We start from the raw sequence: 18734 nt of genomic DNA on the forward strand, positions 1-18734 counted from the left end.
TCGTAGCAAAGAGGAGGCAACATGTAGCAGCTTCAACCCGTAGCTTCTCTGATTGGTATTCATGATGAGCAGTTAGTTCTACAGCACACAGAGGGAAGTGAGAGGTAAGTTCAGTGTGGTGTGGGTGAGTGATGTGTCCCCCTGCCCCTCTCAACTCTGGAGGCCGATTCCTGATGGCCCACTGATTTAAGCAGCTGCTGTTGAAATGTAAATGAAATGATTATTATACTCAGGAGAGTTCAGCTTACATTGCACCAAGTTATAAGCATCTGCCTAGAGGACTGGCTCCCACCGAAGCGTAGCGCCTGCACATAGCATAGCTAACCCGAGCCCTTTGAGGATGCGAGGACCCTTAAAATTACAACAATGCAATGCCAGTGACACAATAAAGATATTGACACTCTTTGTGGATAAAATATGTCACACGTTTATTGATTACACATGTTGGGTTAGCTTACGGGTGATCCAGGTGCCCACTGTGAGTTCCTTGAACGGCAGACACCCTTCTTGGAAAAGCTAGAGCTGTCCCCTTATGAGACCACCTGGTCTTACTCCTACCCGCCTGATATCCTGGGCAATAAAATAGAGGGGTGACTAACCCTCTCCCCTTAGGGGGCCCCATTTGTTCAGCCTACACCCTAGCAGGGGAGCAACACTAGGAGGTTAACCCCTCTGTGTCGCCCATCATGCGACGTGGCCAGCTACATTTCACAACAGCAGGATGTGTCCTGGACAGCAATAAGTGCAGATGTTGGTGTCTGGAGGTAGTGTTACTAGTGTTGGACTTGTGTTTCACCTTCCCTTCCCCCACACTGCATAAATCCACAAACAGTCATCAGTTATAAACAGCTGTTGACACAAAGTTAGGTATATTCTGTGTCTGAAATGGGAATAACGAAATGCTGGTACTCACTATCCACACTTCCTGTTTGCTCCTGAGAAAAGCTGGAACTCTCCCCTTAAATATACTGTAGCCAGGGCTTTAAGTGGGCCGGGTCTCTCCGGGTCTGAGCACCGGCAGTTTTTTTAAGGAGACCTCGAAACGGGTCTCTATCGGGCTCTGTTTTGTGCCCTGGCACAGGAGGTCCCTTTTTTTCAAGCGTTATAGGGTAAGAGAAATCCGTTAAAGAGAGCCATTTTCTCTCTTGATTTCTATTCTCTTTTAGGATCTCAGGAGCAGCAACATTGTCGTGGTGTCACCAGGGCTTTATGTGGAAGTTTTTTCCATATTATCTACAAGCCACAGTTGCTGCTTATTTGTCTTATGCAACTAACAACCATTGACAAAGCCTATAGTCCTGACTTGTTGTAAGCATGATTCACTTGTTGTATCATATATCTAGACGCAATGACAGAAACAACAAAATACCAGTCGGGCGACACACTGTGCTAAGCACAGATTTTTGGCTTACGTGTTTTTAAGCCACGCCCTTAATTACATTGGCCACGCCCCCTTGAGCGGCCCTTCCGTTTTTTCATCCCACTTAAAGCCCTGACTGTAGCAATGTTGTGCAGTGCAGGTGCTCTCCCTTTGAAATTAAAAAGGGCAGGTACTCAGTACCGGACAGTACCTTCCCATTTAAAGCACTGTCTATTTGAATCTCGTTCTGGCCGACTCCATTTGGGAGGCCGACTAAACTCAACACACTTTAGCACGGATCTGCATTTGCTTAGCAACAAGTCAATATGATCCATGGCAAGACGAGTGTCTTTTGTGGAAAAGCATTGCTAGCAACTTACAACCTTTTCATGACAGCAAACCTCATCTACACTAATAATAACGATGCTGGCCCTGTGGAATATTTTTTGCACTGATCCAGTCATTTGTGAATGGTTAAAACACCACCACCGACCGTGCAGCTCTACGTCAAAGACCAGGGGTCTGATTCACAACTTGCATTGTGTTCAATGTAAAGTACTATTCCCACTCAAAAGGCAATTCACCACCCTACGGCTAGAGACCTACACTGCCATCTCTTCAACCTTTACTGTTCAGAGATCCCCACTAAGGTGGTGGAGATCTCTGCACATTTAGATATACGATTTTATTCATTCGTTTTATTTTTATACATTTTTAAAGGAAATGTAGGAGGGATTGGGGATTGGTTGGAAAATTAGAAATATCCACTAATGAATGAGAGGCGTTTAGAGAGAGACATGCTAATAAAAACACAAACCCACAAATGGATATGACAGTTTAAAATATATGTTTTATATTTTTCAGTGATTAACAATGAAGTATAATTACTTCACTATTGAGTACACATTTAATTTAATGAGTTAATGTGATATAATACTGCAGTCAAAATATACACCACAAAAATTATTCCCGCAATTTTATACGGGGCTGAGATCTGGGGGTCTAGTAACTTAACCCACCTAGCACTAGCCCAGAATACATTTCTAAGATCAATTGTGGGCCTTCCCAAATCAACCCCCCGTATCCCCCTACTTTTAGCCCTTGGATGCCATGCAATTGAGGACATTGCACGGTATAGGATGCTGGTTTTCTGGAGAAGGCTTTGGACAACCCAAGAATTACACTTATTTGCAAGGGGATTGACTGAAGTAAGGGGATTGGTCTGTTCGAATAAGATTCCATGGCTATCCAGCATCAAAGTTATGCTCATTAATATGGGGATGAGGGGCCTGTGGGACAGTCCAGCGTCTGCCGAATTCCCACCAAAAGCAATCTACAGAGCAGCTTATTGGAATCATATTAAAATCAGGAGATTCTCCTCTTTGACTAGCCCATCCCTGACTAGTGTTTTCTGGGAATTTAAGGATGAACCATGTCTGGAAGGTTATTGGGTTCTAATAGCGAAACCTAGATATCGCAAGCTTTACCACCAGTTCCGAGTTGAGACACTTCCGCTTAGGAAGTTTACATGTAAATGGAAACCTGATACTGGTGATAAATGCTTTTTCTGCCCGGATTGCATAGAAGACATTGACCACCTATTATATGTTTGCCCTGCCTACCAACAACCGCGGAGCACGTGGCTCAAACCCCTATGCAGATCCCTGGGAACTAGTTCTGCGTTAATTGCTAAAAGGCTACTGAAAACTAGCTGCAATGACACCGCGGTTATAGGGGTAGCTAAGGTTCTGAGCTGGTCTTGGGCCATTCGGAAAAAATGGAGGCCCTAATAGCTAGCCACGACCCTCCCAGGCTTGGCATGTTACAAATTGGATTTTTAAGGATTTTCATACCACTGTTTTGTAGATGTATGTTAAGTCTTATGCGTACGATACATTTAATTCTGTTTTAATGAATTTTATCTTAATACAGATATTTATATTTTAACGGCAATTTGCAACGACAATTTTAAGGTGTATTTATGACTGTCCATAGCTGTATTTTATTAATTAATTTTCTGTCTTTTCGTGATGAATAATCGCAATAAAGACTTTTTTTAATTGAATTGAATCGATATAATACTTTATTTTATTACTTCTAGGTTAATATTTAAATTAATTAGCATTTAAATTAGACCATAAAATGTTTTAAATTATTTTTAAATGAATAATAAGGTTTGATACATTTCCCTAGGTTTCCCCATAGTGTGATCACTTTACACACATGCATTTTGCTGGGGGAGGAGCTACCTCCAAATTTGAAGGGGCGGATACCTCCATTGAAAACAGAAAAAAAGTGGGGAATTACACCTAGGTGTAGGAATAAGTAGGCACATGAGTAAAGGTGTATGTATAGATTTACTTTTGTGAATCAAGCACTACATTTGATATGTTTTATATCATTGTGTATTTTGGCCTGAAAATGAAATGGAGGCTGAAATATATAAGACCAAAGGATTCTTCTACACCCAGTGTTTATTATGGTTAGAGACAGTGAAAGAAGGCAACAGCAGCAGAGAGAGCATAATCAGGCCAGTTTGCAATCACATCACGCACCACTCACTCAATTGTCAGATTTTCTTTTTGTGAGAAGTTCCAGGATGCAGGCATCCTCTGTTCGCATGTATAGCAAGTGTCTTTGAGTCTGAATGTGAAACCTGTATCTGAAACACAAAGCACAAAAGTGCTTAAAACTATTTAAAAAAGATGACTGGGTTGCAGGAGCAGGTTGTGAGAGAAGCAACACAGCAGGCAGGAGAAGCAATGCGGCGGGCGGTGGGGGGAGGGGGGGGTAGAAGCAACATGCACGAAAGATAGCAACGTGGCCCACAGGTGTGGAAATCACACAGAGGCGAGATAGCGCAATACAAGTGTGTGTGGGAGAGGAGAAGCAATGGGGGAGAGAGAGTAGCGTGGAAAGGGAAAGAAAAGTAGATGGGTTGAATAGCTGGAAAAAATGCACTCTTAGTGAGTGCTTATACAAAAAGCAAAACATTAGTTCCCTAAAAGTAAGCAGTTGAAGCATAGAAGCCAGCCAATCAAAGAGATGGGAAAGAGGCTATTTATTCTCCATGGGAGGAACAAACACAGTATTTGCAAGTTGGGACCTAAATAAGAACTGGGCAAATGTGAGTGACAGTAAATCCAACCATTGGTAAGCATTCGGTGGGCTGCAAGCTCTTTTATGTTCTTGGTAAGCCAACAAGATGTTTTTTTCACAACCAGACAGCTTTCTCTGTTTGATAGGAGTGACCTAAAGTCTACAAAACATTCATACACTCCCCACTACTCTAGAAACAGTAATACGCCCTTACTGACTTCTTTGGCATGTCCTTGTAACCTTTAAATCCCATTTGAATGTACAGTCCTAGCCCCCATTCAGTTATACCCAGGGCCACAACACATAGATTTGCTTGCTTCTATGCTTCCACTGCATATCTTTTTTATTTACATTTTACATATCCACATTACACATGTTTTATATTGCACATTTACATTACACTTATATTAATTGATCACTGAGGGAGATTAGGAATTGCAGGATTTCAGTCTTGTAACCAAGAAAGGATTAGTATTTAATTCCAAAGCAAACTGCTACTCACTAGATTTGTGGTTCTTAACCTCTGTCCCGTGGACCCCTGGGGGTCTGCGACGACTACTAAGAGGGTCCGCAAATTTTTAGAAAATTAAATAATGTGAAAATTAATAAAGTCTATATAAAAAGCAAAATTGCACATTTTAATACGTTCTGTAAACACGAAGGAGTTTGCAATTGCAGGTTAAAATTTAGTTGGTATCCCTTGCTTGAGACGTTGAGGCAGCAAAAGTACAGAAAACAGAATACAGTATAGATGATTGGTGGCCTAAATGGAAACACACTCAAATGGAGAAATTTCTATTTCCAGTTCATTCGAGTGACTTTGGTTATTACCCTGGTTTCTGTTGACATTAACAGACCTCTTCCACTGGAGGCATTGCTATAGGTCATTTGAGAGTCTACATATTTTTAACATGCCATTGCCAAGTACTCAGTTTATAATTCTAAATATACCACCTCCCAACCACAGAATTTTGGCCCACAGCCCAAGTGTAGCTTTTAAAGCCCACTGTTTAGTGCATTAAGCTTTGTATGCTAACCTTGGAACACACTTGGTATTGCCCCTTTCAGACACTTAGATCATAGCAGCACTTTCTTCATAGAGCTCAAAAAATAAGAAGAGCCCAGATTCGTTGGTTGCACCTTCTTGATGGCAGCGGCCTCCCACAGAATCCTTTTTCTGTTGGCCCTGTGTATCAAGCCTAATCTTCAGAAATTTCGGAAAACATGAAAGACTTTACTTTACACTTAACAAGTATTAGAGTGTTTCCACTCTAGATCTCGATACTGCCAATCTCAGGGCAAAGATGCCTGTGTGTGGAAGAGAGCTCTACAAGAACCACAACTCAAATAAAAAAGAAAAGCAGGTACTGGTTCACATGACATGCTATGGAAGAGCATTTAATATAACCTTTGGTTTTCAAATCTCACCTATCAGAGAGCACGAGCTGCCTAGATGAGAAAGACCTATTGTGAACTTACAGTGAGTTTACAGCCCACCCATTGCTTACCACTGATTGGCTTTATCGTCACCGTCATCTCTTGCTTCTTATTCAATAGATTGCTTTCCTCTTCTTGTTTTTCCCTTTGATTGGTTAACTTGCATACCTCACTGCTTACTTTTAGGTTGGTACTTTTTGTATTAACCACATCATGAGAGTGCATGTGTTTTTAAGCTTTATCCCTTATCTACTTGGCTTCTGTCAACTACCCTCTCACCAGGCTCCATGTTGCTTTCTTCCTCATGTGCTACTCTCTTTCATATCCTTCTCCCCTAAACACACCCACATAGGGCTCTGTGATGCTCTTTCTTTTGTGCTTTTCTCCCCACTCCTGTATTGCTCTCCTTCATGCTGCTTGCTGCTTATGCTCTCTCATGTTCTTCCCCTAACCCCTCACACAAATCATGTTATTCATATATTGTGCTTCTCCTCTTCACCTGTGTTGCTCTCTCCCTCTTGTGCTGCTTTTTACTCCTTCTCCTTGCTCTTCCCTCCAGCTCCTAAGTTGTCCCTTAATACCTGCAGTGCTTTTTTAGTTATAGTTTGTACTTCCACGCTAAAAAAGCATTTTTTATTTACTGATCCAAGGCGCGTCTGCCATCTTTGATTGATAAATAGAAAAAAGGGGAAATGGGGCACGTCATTCTATAGGTGTGCATACATATGGATGCAGGCCTACAGAATGACATGACTGGCAAGAGCTGGCATATCATCGCACCTTTTTTCTGCCAATGCTGCACAGTAACGGGAAAGCAAATAGAGCCAAAAGGCAATACCTATTGTCTTTGGCAAAGCTTGTTTCATATGATGGAGCAATAGCAGTGGAACACTCTTTATCGTAGAACAGGTGCACCTTAAGCGGAAACCATGCAAGCTTCCCTCCTTCAGGGGACAGGTACAGCTAGGGTAGAAGCAGCAGAAGCAGCACACTGGCTTTCTCCATCCAGGCACACCCACAAATCAGGCTGCTGCAGTGCAAGTTTTGCTGCCTCGCAGAACAGGCACAGCATGGCCGTAGAAAAGCACATTTTCATCGGTCACAAAAGGCAGCAAGTGCAATCTTCCACTTTCCACAGAACAGATGCAACACGGCAGAACTAGTATAAGCTTTCATCGCTCCATTAACATGTACAGCTATGGTATGTGTGACATGCAGGTTACAGGCACAGACCGACCTATGGAGCACTAAGAGGAATGCATAGGTGTATGAGAGCAAATATGCACATTCTGACCCCATTCTCACTCAGGTGGTATTCCACGCAGCTTTTTCCTCACAGACCACTTCACAAGAAAGAAAATATCTCTATTGTCTGGCACTGAGATAGCTAGGAATCTATGTATGTGTTGGGTACAGGGAAAGGCAGAGTCAGAAATAGAAGTGAAACCTTGCCGAATGGAGGACTTTGTCCCGGAAGAACTCGGTCCCGCAACGATTACCCGACAGGAAAATAATCTAATCCAGCTGGCACAATCAGGATGGACGTTTCAGCCCCGATCGGTGTAACGTGCCATTGTAAACTACCTCAAGCTATGCAATAAAACAATGAGCTACTTTCCTCCATAAGTAAGTTGGGTGTAGTGTGCTGATGCTGTGTTTATTGTAGGAAGACTCATTCTCGAGTCGTTGTCGCGAAGGGCCACGCTTTATAGTTAGAAAACAGTCACAACGGTCAAACCTCCCTTATCCACGTTATGTTATGCGCCCTGTGTAATCAGCTCATTGTACTTGAACAATCACACTTATTTACAGCCGATAAGGGTAGGAGAGACAATTTGTAAGAACAAGGCAACAAGCTAAAAAGAACGAGGGATGCCCAAGAGGCTCATGGGCTTTCTTCATTCCCGTACTCATAAACTGAGAAAATTCACACAGTTGTCTTGAGCGTCAGCCGTGGGAAGGCAACGCGGAATGTAGGCAGGCAGTGAACACCGGAAGCTCCAAGAGGCAAGGGGCTGAGACTGCGAGCTGATGCGCCACAGCTGGCAGGCCAACAGCCACGCTTCCTGTCTCCCGCCCTCTGATAGGCCCACGGCTCCAGTGGCGTAACATAGGCCCCCGCGGTGCGGGGGGCGACATCTAGGGAGCCCCCTCAGTACAGTGCCCAGGCCTGTGAGCTCATGACTTAACCGGAGAGGGGGCTCCTCCATGTACTGTTCAAGGGGCCTGAAGTTACGTTACGTCACTGCACGGCTTCCGTTCATCGCCCAGCATTAACTGGCCTGTTGAGTCAACAGGCCCAGGGCTCGTGTCGGGGTACCACGCGGGTGGACGGCGTCCCCCCACTTATTTTACCGGGAACTCGATAACTGGAACAAATGGAGCAACCCATTCACTCTTTGGCCTCTCTGGGGCGAGATCGGAGCTCATTCAGAGCGCTGCTCACGCACTGGCTTCTCTGATGCAATGGCATCTAAGGGGTTAGCGAGGGGAGGCAATGAGTCTGATGCTGCAAGCCACCTTTCGTGACGTCACTTCCTGTCGTGACGTCAGCGTCCCCCCACTTCTTTTTTTAGGACGTGTGCCATGGCTGTTCCATTTCCCACCGCCGCCGTCTGAGGCCTGGCCAGGTTTCTATTTCAACTTCAACGGTACTTTTGTAACTTAGCATGTGCCCCCCAGGTGACCTGCCTAACCGTCCACACCAGAGCGTCTCAAACCAGCTCCGTCACCAAAGAGCTCAATTATAACACGAGGAACAAAGGTGCCTGGGGACCCCAGTGATCACAGCAAACACTTGGTGTCACTTGACCTCCGTGACACCCTGAAGGCGGGGACACTTCCATGGAACGCAGGAGCCCTGTCAGGAAGCTGGACCCGTGTCCTCTGCGTATAACAGGACCTTGCTGGAATCGCCATGTTCGCCGCAGGCGGCCCACGTGACCCCGCTGACCCCTCTTCAGTCCAACAAAGTGTCTGATCCCTCACTCACCGCCGGAGCGCGTGCCACGTTCACCGAAACCCAATATATGTAAAGCGGCGCCGGACGCACTCAGCTGCCAAGAGAAATTCACCACTCTGCTGCAGAGTTAAAATTAAATATGAACTAGCGCAGTTACAGATTATTTTAGCTTTTATTGAGGAAAGGGCTTCTCGCTGTGCTGTGGCGAGCATGAATCCAATTGCATTCATAGGCAGAGAGCACTGCAATTTATACTCACTCACTAAACAAATGTACAGAGTTCTTTGCGGCCTCTTCATCAAGAAAACATGTGACTGCCTGGGAGGCCCAGAAACGTCCGCTTCAGAGCATCTTTGTTCATCTTCAGTCACGCACCACTGCTGCAAATTCTCGGAAGAATGCAGAACTCACGAGCATTATGAATTGATTTAACCTCGAGTCCGTTAAGGTATTACATTTAAGAAATATATGCATTATTTAAAGTCATATTCCGGACTTCTGTTCTCACATATAAACTGCCTGTATAGGAATGTTTTTTTCAGCAAATGGTGTTATAAGCAGTGACATATTTTTCTCCATTTTAAATTATATATAGAAGGAAATTCATCCCAAAATGCAAATAAGGCAGTTACGTAAATTCAGATTTTTCATTTTTACATTTAAAACAACATTTAAAAAAGCTTATTTTCCACAAGGAATTAAGAGTAAACCTATGACTAGGCTACCAAAAATAACACATCTGTAGCTCCCATTTAGGATATGAAAAAACCCGCAGCCTTTGCCTTTTCTCAAATTGCAGTTGTAAACCAAACAAGACATCCTCACAAGGGGTTTCAAGCCTGCGATTGCTATTTTACGGTACAGACAGATAGAGTCACAGAAGAGAACCAGGTGCGCGAACACACTGTTTTATACGAGGCTTGATGACTGGGCGCAGCGCAGTAGTAAATTCAAACACTTAGTTGGGGTTTACCACAAAACGGTCGAAGATACTTAGAACGTGTGGTTAAAAACACTATACTTATTTTTTCTGCCGGCAACCATCCATTTCCCAACAAAAATGCAAAGTAGGACAACCGACTGTAGGAAAACACACGAGTTCCAAGCCACTGGCACACCATTCCCTCCTTCAAATGTCACATCCCACCATGTCAAGAGACGAAGTTCACTAGTAATTGTAGAGAGAAGTAAACAAGGCAGAATTAAAAACAAAGGGCCATATGTATCAAGCACTAATGCGTTTGTAAATGCGAACGCATTAGAGCTAAATGGTAAGTATGAAAGAAATCTGCGTGCAAAATAAGGAATCCTAAAATTTGCGATTCCTTATTTTGCGATTGCATGTAAGGAATCACAAATTTTGAGATTCCTTAAATGCAATGTAAGAAGCATTAAAAAAAATGCAAATTGGCCTTAAGGAATCGCAAATTACCACCAACTTCAAGTTGGTGGTAATTTGCGAATTCCTTGAAAAATGCACTTTTTTGCATTTTTCAAAGTGCAATGTGAAGCACATACATGCCCTTAGGGCATATATGTGCACCACATGTGCACCCATGCTAATTTCAAGGGTGCAACAGGGTGTCCTTTGGACACCCCTGCACCCTTGAAATTATTCTTAATTTGCGATTCACAAATTGCGAATCCCAAATTGAGAATAACTTCCCGTCCATTCCTAGGGGCCTCCTGGCCCATAGAAACGAATGGGAAAGTATTCCTTAATTGCGATTCGCAATTTGCGAATCGCTATTAAGGAATACTAAGAAATCGCAATAAAACTGCGATTTTGTACATACATCTCTATTTGCGATTCTCAAATAGCGATTTCTAAAAAATCGCTATTTGAGAATCGCAAATCAGGTTATTGATACATATGGCCCAAAGTAAACTACGGAATTACTACACACATCAGAATCCGGCCACTGCCTCATTCAGCATGAGCCCCTCATTCATGGCTGCACCCCATTCAGAGACCACAGGTGCTCACGCATGTAAATCCTCAAAGCATGACAATTCCCGGTGCAGTTCGGGTCACGGAGACCCTTCATCAGAGGAATGCTAAATCGTAAGAAACAACGTATATAACAATCAATTAAAGCCTTGGGACAGCTTAGCAGACCTCTGCTGTCAGCAGAATCAAAGGCCATAGCAGTATTTACCAAACAGAGAACACACCAAGACATGTTAACATTGATGAAGTTCAAGAAATTGGCCGAACTATTGGAGGGCATCCTTCGGACTTGGCATAGATTGCACCACATTCTGAAGCATTAAGTCTACGTGTAAGATGTATTTCATGAAAGTAGAGAGCTTGGACAAGGGAGCGAAGCAGAGAAGGGCTACCATGGAATTAGGAGACATTGAGATAACATTTGTCATGCCAGAGTTGAGGGGCTAGACCTAATCCACTTCAAGCCCCAGTGACAGGAAATCTGCTCACGCCACAGGCGTGTCAACACCACCCTCCCTTCAGGTATCCGATGGACTGTGCTACGTAATGTAAGTTGCTTGTGGGCATGGTATAAGTGCTCCAAGGACCACGAGAAGTTTCCCAGTGCACTTTACACTGCTGTGTGTACAGGAGTGCCAGAGTGGTCATTCCGTTACGACACAGCACATCCATGGCTGCTGGAATGTTTCCAGATTTTTTGCACCACAGGAACTCCTTGCAGTGTGTTGAAGTGGCCACTGCATCCCTGGAACGTAACCATGCGACTGAATAGGAGCTAACATGTCTAATTAGGAGACATCTCATGGCATGAAGCCAGACTGTGCTAGTTACTCACAGGCGAAATAAAACCTTGCTATGCAGTCAGTGCCTGTGACCGGGGCTTTAAGTGGGACTGACTGGTCCCTTCAGGTTTCAGACCTGGTAGTAAATGAACTTAACAATGAAGCAGGTCCTTATCGGACCCTATAATCATGTCCTTTACAGAAAAAAATCACTTGTCACTTTCTAAACATTGAGTGTAAAACGCGTTGAGGTAATCCAATTCAGCGATTTAGTTGTAGTTTTTATTTCACGTTTAACTTATTCATTCCTTAAAGTGGTTTGACATTTCTTGGATGTTGTGTTTCTGTATTTTTTGCGACACATATTACTTTTTTTATGCTGCATACTTTGAACTGAGTCGCTTCCAGGTGTTCATAACAGGCTGCAATTGAGAGCTCAGTTGTTGAGGCTGAAGTCAGAGAAAGGTTCTCACACTGGGTGTTCAGAATAGATGGGCATCCAATCCTTGGCCTCTCTGCAGAACGCCAGGAGCAATGATCACGTGTGCCAGCTGCAATAGTGATTATGTTTAAATGTATGTAAAGGAGGTACACAGTTGTCAAAATTATGACAATGCAAAAAGAAAAGAAAATCTAGTGGCTACAGGTGAGTGGGTCAGTTTGTGTGGGGGTGGTGAACTGGGGGACGTGAAATAAGGAGAGAGTGAAAAGAGGACTTTGAAAAGAATTTAAGAAAGATGTCGAGAGCAAAAGTATTTGTGTCTAACAAAGCTTGCAGACGAAAGTGGTGTGAAGGGAAGAACAGGAGTGAAGGGAAGAACAGGAGTGATTGAGACACGCTGAAGAGCACTGCCTCTTTCGCAGGCCTCAGTCTAACACACTCTCTTAACCCGTTCCGTGCTCCCGTCGGCCAACGGACGACGCAGCCCCGCCCACTCTTTGGAACGCCCGCACCGCAGCGGAATTGCCGCTGCGGTTAAGGCGTTCATTTTCAGAATTGAAAGGTTTACTCATCTGCCTTATACAGCTAACAACCATGATTGACAAAGCCAATAGTCCAGGCTTGTTTTAAGCATATGCCCATTGTGTTATATTTGTTCATACAAATAAAAAAAAACAGAGAAACAGTAAAATACCAGTCGGGAGGCACACAAAAGAAACATAGATTTTTAGTTTACATATTTAAGCCACAATCTTCATTAGATGGGCCACGCCTCTTTTAGGGAACACCTTCACCCAGTTCTTTCATAGCACTTAAAGCCCTGCATGTGTTATAGCCTATGAGATCCCCATTGTGACTACACTTCACTTTATTTTTAGGTCTCGCCTGAGCCAGTGCGCATGCTCTGTGTGCGAGGCTTCTAGTAAGGACTATCAACTCGGACCACACGCTTGTGCGTTTGTTTTATTATGTGCTCACACGCTATTGGCCTTTGCATGCGTCTTTCTAAGAAAGAAAGCACGCAATTGGCCAAAGGCGAGTGCATGTCCCGCCTTCTCTCTCCCCTGGCCGAGGGAGCTCAGGAGAGAGCAGCGGCCCAGCACTGTGCCTGCTACATTCCTTAAATTATTTGCAGTGCGCCCATCACTCGTAGGATTTGTTTCCTTTTCTTGCAGCTCTTCCTTGTTATGAGATGCTCTGTCCCACGATCAGTAACCTTCTTAGTGACCGTACCTTTCGTTAAAGTTGCGCATCGACCGCTGTGAGAGGCATTCCCTGAGACAGCAACTTTTGACCGCGCAGCAGGCGTCGAAAGAGGCATTATCACCGGCGAGCCCGCCACTTGCCTCTAAACCATGCGACAGATGCTGTGATCAGCGTCCCTGAGGAACGAACAAGCTGAGGGCACAAAAAGATGTTCATCCTCATAGTGTACTGACTATGTGCTATGTCACTCCCACCAAAACAGCCAAATAAACTCACTGTGGCTGTGAGAAAAGGCAGATGGTCTCTGTCCAAGTACTTTTCCATTCCCTTTTACAGATGCATTTATTTACGTGCCTCAGTATGTGTCTGCTTCAGCGACAATTGCTCAATGTCACAACATTATGACCTCCCACCACCATGTCGTATAAGGCGATGCAAGTACACCAGAGCAGCCGTCAGTCATCTGTCAGTTGCTATCCCAAGTCCTCCATAGCTCTGTCTGATCCCTGCAGAACATCAAATGTCAGCTGTTAGAATTTAAACAAAACGTCATAAAATATAGTATATGGATGGGAGATGTTGTGTAGGGTTTATGTGTAGCAACATTAATATCCACCTCAAGCCATGGGCAGAGGAGGCAGTGCTCCCCGAGCACGTCATCCTCCACTGCCCTATGTGCTGCCCTGCCACCATACTGCCCATACAACTCATGCAGCAGAGTGCCATTCCCTCTGCAACACTACAATTTCTGGAGTGGGATGAGGGCACCACGTGCTAAGTATATTCAAAGCTGCTGGTGTGGCTTGGAGAGCCAATGCAGGCTTGAGCCTCATATGAATCACACAAACAGGTCAGCTAGCGGGATCCATTGGGCGTCCAATAGCCTCCACATTGCTGGACTTCTGAATCTGGTCCCCATGTGCCTGCTCATGTACCTGGTGATGACTGATGTGGAGTCCTCAACGTGTGACAGCGCTGGAGGCAAGATCTCTGCCCCTTGCAGTAACAATAGCACCCCAACCATTGCCTCCAGATATGTAACATCAATTACCGGGCAGGCCGGCTGGTCAGGGGTAGCAGTCAGAATAGGCATACACCCCCCCACACCCCTTTTTTTTAAGTAGCAGCTGTCTGGCTTGCTAAAGAAATCTTGGGGAATTTCAGAAATTGACCTTGGAATACATTCTGCCCATTGATTACCATAGGCTTTGTGGTTTGTAACTCACATTTTCTGGCTTTCTATGTGCTGGCTTTATTCACTTTAGATGGAGCGCACAACTCACTTCAGTCTCTCCTGGCTCAGTTCGTCCTCAAGCCTTGGCCTAGCCAATAGGTCTCGACTTTGGGACCTTATAAGTATTTAGCCATGCAACAGTTGATGTTGTTGCACCAAGGATATTGTGCTGGATAACTAACACTTATAAAGGTCCTAAAGGCGACACCTATTGGCTATGCCAATGCTTGTTCTACATGCATTCCAAAGCTACCCCTGCCATAACGAGGATCTCAGATGTTCCATGGGTTTGCAATGTCTCAAATTCTTCACTTTCAAAATGCAAGTCAAACCCTGTGACTACAGCACAGAACAAGGTAAAGAGCTCAGCTCAAAAGTGTCTGTAGCTCTAATCGTAGATATTTGTGATCATGGTACCCTGTTGTTGGTGTAACTGTCACCATCCTTAAAAACCATTGATCAGGGAGATAAAGGCAGAAATAAGAAAGCAGCCACTGTACTTCAAAGGACACAACATTTACGGCTAGATTAACTTTCCATTTGTGCATGCTCTTCCATCTTACCTAACATTGCCCAACCAGATTTAAAACAACCTAGTGTTGTCCACACCAAGACCCTGTTATATAAGCAATGCCACTGGAATTAAGTGATTGGGCAGGGTTTTTCACATAATTATACATTTGCCACATAATCCATCATCTGCTGCATCATTGGCAGATTTTAACAAAAAAAAATAATAATTCTACCTCAAACGGTTGAAAAGTTACAAAAACGTAGCAACATGTGTTGCCACGCAGTGGAAAGCCCTTTGCAAAGCTTATCTGGCCACACTTCTGTAACTCTCTGTAGCTCATCGTTGGATGTGGCTGTTCAGTCACACAGCTTTATTCGATCTTTTGTAAATAGACCATAAAAGCACAACAGCTCATATAAAATAATTTCAAGTTATTAAATACATATTTACATTGGTTAAAATAAGTATTAAACAAGTTTGCTGTGATCAGAAATAGGACCTTTCAAATCATTTGTATGAAAGGAGAGAACGGTTCATGATTAAAAATTACACTCTACTATCAAAAAGTGGTCCCACCTTTTTCCTCTTCCTAAAACAGGCCCATAGAAATGGATTTGGCTGTTAAACTGGTTCTAATGGAGTACAACCGATGCCCAGACAGTATCATCAAGTGTAAAAGTGACAAAATAATGAAGTAATACTAACACAAAATGTGCTGCATAGCACAGCATAATTTACTTTTTCCTTGTCACATAATTTACTGAACCCTGCCGCATAGCTTGGTCCTTCCCTGCTTCATAATTTCAGTGGCCCTGTATATAAGGAACTATCAACAGGTAGAGGAAGTGTTTCAGGTAAACGACCTCCCAGCGCTCCGGATAGCACAAGGCAACAAGTGAATCAAAATCATTATTTCAGGATCCAGTCCGGAATCTGAGATGGGCTATGGTTTGGCCACACCCTGCACAGGGGACGCCGTATTTCCATTGTTATGCCATTCTGAAGTTGTGGGACATTGCACGAGATCTCAATCCGTGAAGAATGTGTCCAATCGGAGTTGATTACGAATATGTACATCTAGTGCTGAACGTGAGTAGAGCATATGCTCTTGTCTGGAATACAAAGGGTCCTATTCCAACACAGGAGTTTCATTTGGGCTAGACATGAAGGATGTGGAAAATATAGGCAGAATTATTTTCTTTGGCTCTTGTCAAACACGCACTAAATCCGTGACTAGATGATTACGAACAGGTCAAGATGTGGTCACTTTACACAGTGATGAATAAAAAAAAATCAGAAGCGTGCAAGAAAACAACAGTCAAATTATGACCTAAGAGCCGAGGATGGGGCGGGGAATTGTAGACGATTGTGCCGAAGAAGCCGACTGCAGCGAGTTCAGGAGGACGGGTGACACGTTTTGTTTCGGTATCCGAGGGGTAGGCTTTGACCACGCCAGTTTTTGAGAGCATGTGAAGTAATTAGCTCGAAAAAAGCTACGGAAAAAAGTAAAGGCATTTTTAATTGTAAAACGAAGACTATCGGAATGGTGACACTGGATCTATGAAATAAAAAAAAAGGGAAATATTTAAGGGTAAAAAAAAGAGTGTTTCCTGTTCACTTCAACCTGTGAGGTCTGTCTACGGATCCGTGAGGCCCATCGGCGTGGGATTGTGGGAAACTCTCCTGAAGGGGTGAACTCACAAATGCGCAGGCCACCAGCTTCTAAATATGTTACACTTCTGGGAATCCAGCAGTGTCGGCTGGCAACTGTTAATCAACACACAGAATAAAGTGCGTTGCAAGGTGTGGGAACAGGACCCACAACGACAAAACCGCAGTCCATCTCCGGCTGTGCATTTTATGTTGATTCAAAACCCCTCCCGTCACAAGAGGATAGTGGTAGAAATAAAGGAGGTTAAGAGAAGGCAAGGGCTGGGTGTGTATCATTATGGTCGCTGCACTCTGCATACACGAGCCTCGATCTCTGGTGGCTTGTCACTGAAGGAGCACTGACTGTCATGCAACCGGGAGTCATTCATTCCACAGCAGCCGGGAAGCGACATGCCTTTCTGGTGGAAGTCGGACAGACTGGGCGACACATCCACGCTCGCTGCCACTCCCTAGATAGGGTCCGCTAGCTTAAGTAAACCTCGCCAGAGCGCTCCTTGGGTCTCCTCTCCATTGGACAGGCGGACCCCGAGAAAACACCATTAACTTCCCAAATCCAGGCCAGGGCTGCATTAGTACCTGGCTGCAGCCTCTTTTCTCGCCTTGAAAATGCAGCACTCTTATTTCCTTGGCAACTTAGCTGTGTTAGGGATCTGCCACTCAGCACATCTGCATAGACCAGATACTGCCGATCCTCTCTTACCACCATTTTAAACCAAGTATCTGAAGCCTGTCAAATCTGCAAGTCCCAATAAAAACACAGACATCACAACAGCAGAGCCCCAATGCTTGGGGTGCCAGTGCGCCAGCTGCGCGTGTTCCCGCGGAGCCCCTGTGATCGGTGTGCAGCGCTCGGTGCCAGGGTGCGCAGCAGGGCTGGGGGTGTGGGAGATGGATGTGGCTCGCTTACCGCCATGCTGACTGGCTGTGGGCGCTGGAGCGGCCGCTTCGCTCCGGTCTGCCTCCCTGGATATGCTCAGCTCGGCTCCGGCTCTGTCACGGACAGGCCTCCCGGCCGCCAGGGGCAGTGCGCGGCAGCCTGCAGGAAGGGGCGCGTCCCGGGAGCAGGCCGCCTTCTGCGAGGCACTGCCTCCAGTTCCTGCGGGTGGGAGAGCGGTGCTGGCCGGGGCTCCCGGCTTCTCTCTGGGAGGTGCGGAGCGCGGACAGCAGCTGATGGGGCTGACGTCTCTGCTTGGGGGTCTGCGACGGTGCCCAGTGTCAGAGGGGTGTTCTGGCCGCAGCGCTCTATTTGGATCTGAGCGTAAATGTCATAAGAAGCGCTAACTGTGCCTAGTAGGACCACGTAAAGAAAGCACTTGGGGCAGCAACCACCGGCTGACGTCACGCGAATACGCACTTTTTATTTATTTATCTTGAGGTATTCCGGTGATATTCGAGTAATGCTGGAGGTCTCCTCGGGAATTCTTTCTAGCAACCTTTGTGTGTTTTTTAACATGTCTTTTATTTCATATCACAGAGATGTCACGTTACATGCTGCCCCTTCTGGTCACAAAGTAAGAAAACATGAATTTACAGATTACCCTACACATCAGGTAAAAGGTAGAGGATATCACCGTGGTGGCCTCAATGTTCGCCCATGTGCTCGGCTCCCAAGCGTCAAAGCTGGGTCTACATCGTCATGCCTGACACATAGGACAACACCCCCAAGCATTAGTTATGCGCGGGAACACAATTAACAATAGAAAACTATAGTAATAACTGAGCAGCAACAGACAGGCAACATTAGCCAAAAGAATCTACAAGCAGCAGGTAGGGAACAATTTATGTGTGCAAATGAGACCCCCAACCTCCCAGGGACAGAGCATCATAGCTTTTGTTTTTAATGTTTCGTTACATCTTGCTAACTTTGTCCATTCTCTTTAATGTGATCCTATTTTAAATCCTGCACCAGGAAGTTAAATCACACAGGAGAAGGGAGGGAAGGGAGTTTGACAGTCAAAGACGTAAGCAAGGTTGAATGCTTTTTACGAGTTTACACAGTGGATAATCGTGCTCCAACATTGCCTCCATACTGGGTGACCGTAGTCAAACTTGTACTCCTTTTGTTCTAGAGCATGT

The 18734-nt window shown here is 44.7% G+C and overlaps 1 protein-coding gene across 4 annotated transcripts in view; it reads right to left on the reverse strand.

The window, feature by feature from the left end:
• The window catches only part of SEPTIN11 (septin 11), a 606565-nt gene extending 588863 nt beyond the window's left edge, over positions 1-17702 (reverse strand). For all 4 annotated transcript variants that reach the window (XM_078676377.1, XM_078676379.1, XM_078676376.1 and 1 more), the window contains exon 1: positions 17566-17702. In XM_078676377.1, coding sequence (XP_078532503.1) covers positions 17566-17571 — 6 coding nt within the window. In that variant the 5' untranslated portion in view covers positions 17572-17702. The remainder of the gene's footprint in view (positions 1-17565) is intronic.
• Between the last annotated feature and the right edge of the window lie 1032 nt (positions 17703-18734).

This window comes from Lissotriton helveticus, chromosome 2_1, assembly GCF_964261635.1.
Source record: "Lissotriton helveticus chromosome 2_1, aLisHel1.1, whole genome shotgun sequence".
In the NCBI taxonomy this organism is placed as follows: Eukaryota; Metazoa; Chordata; class Amphibia; order Caudata; family Salamandridae; genus Lissotriton; species Lissotriton helveticus.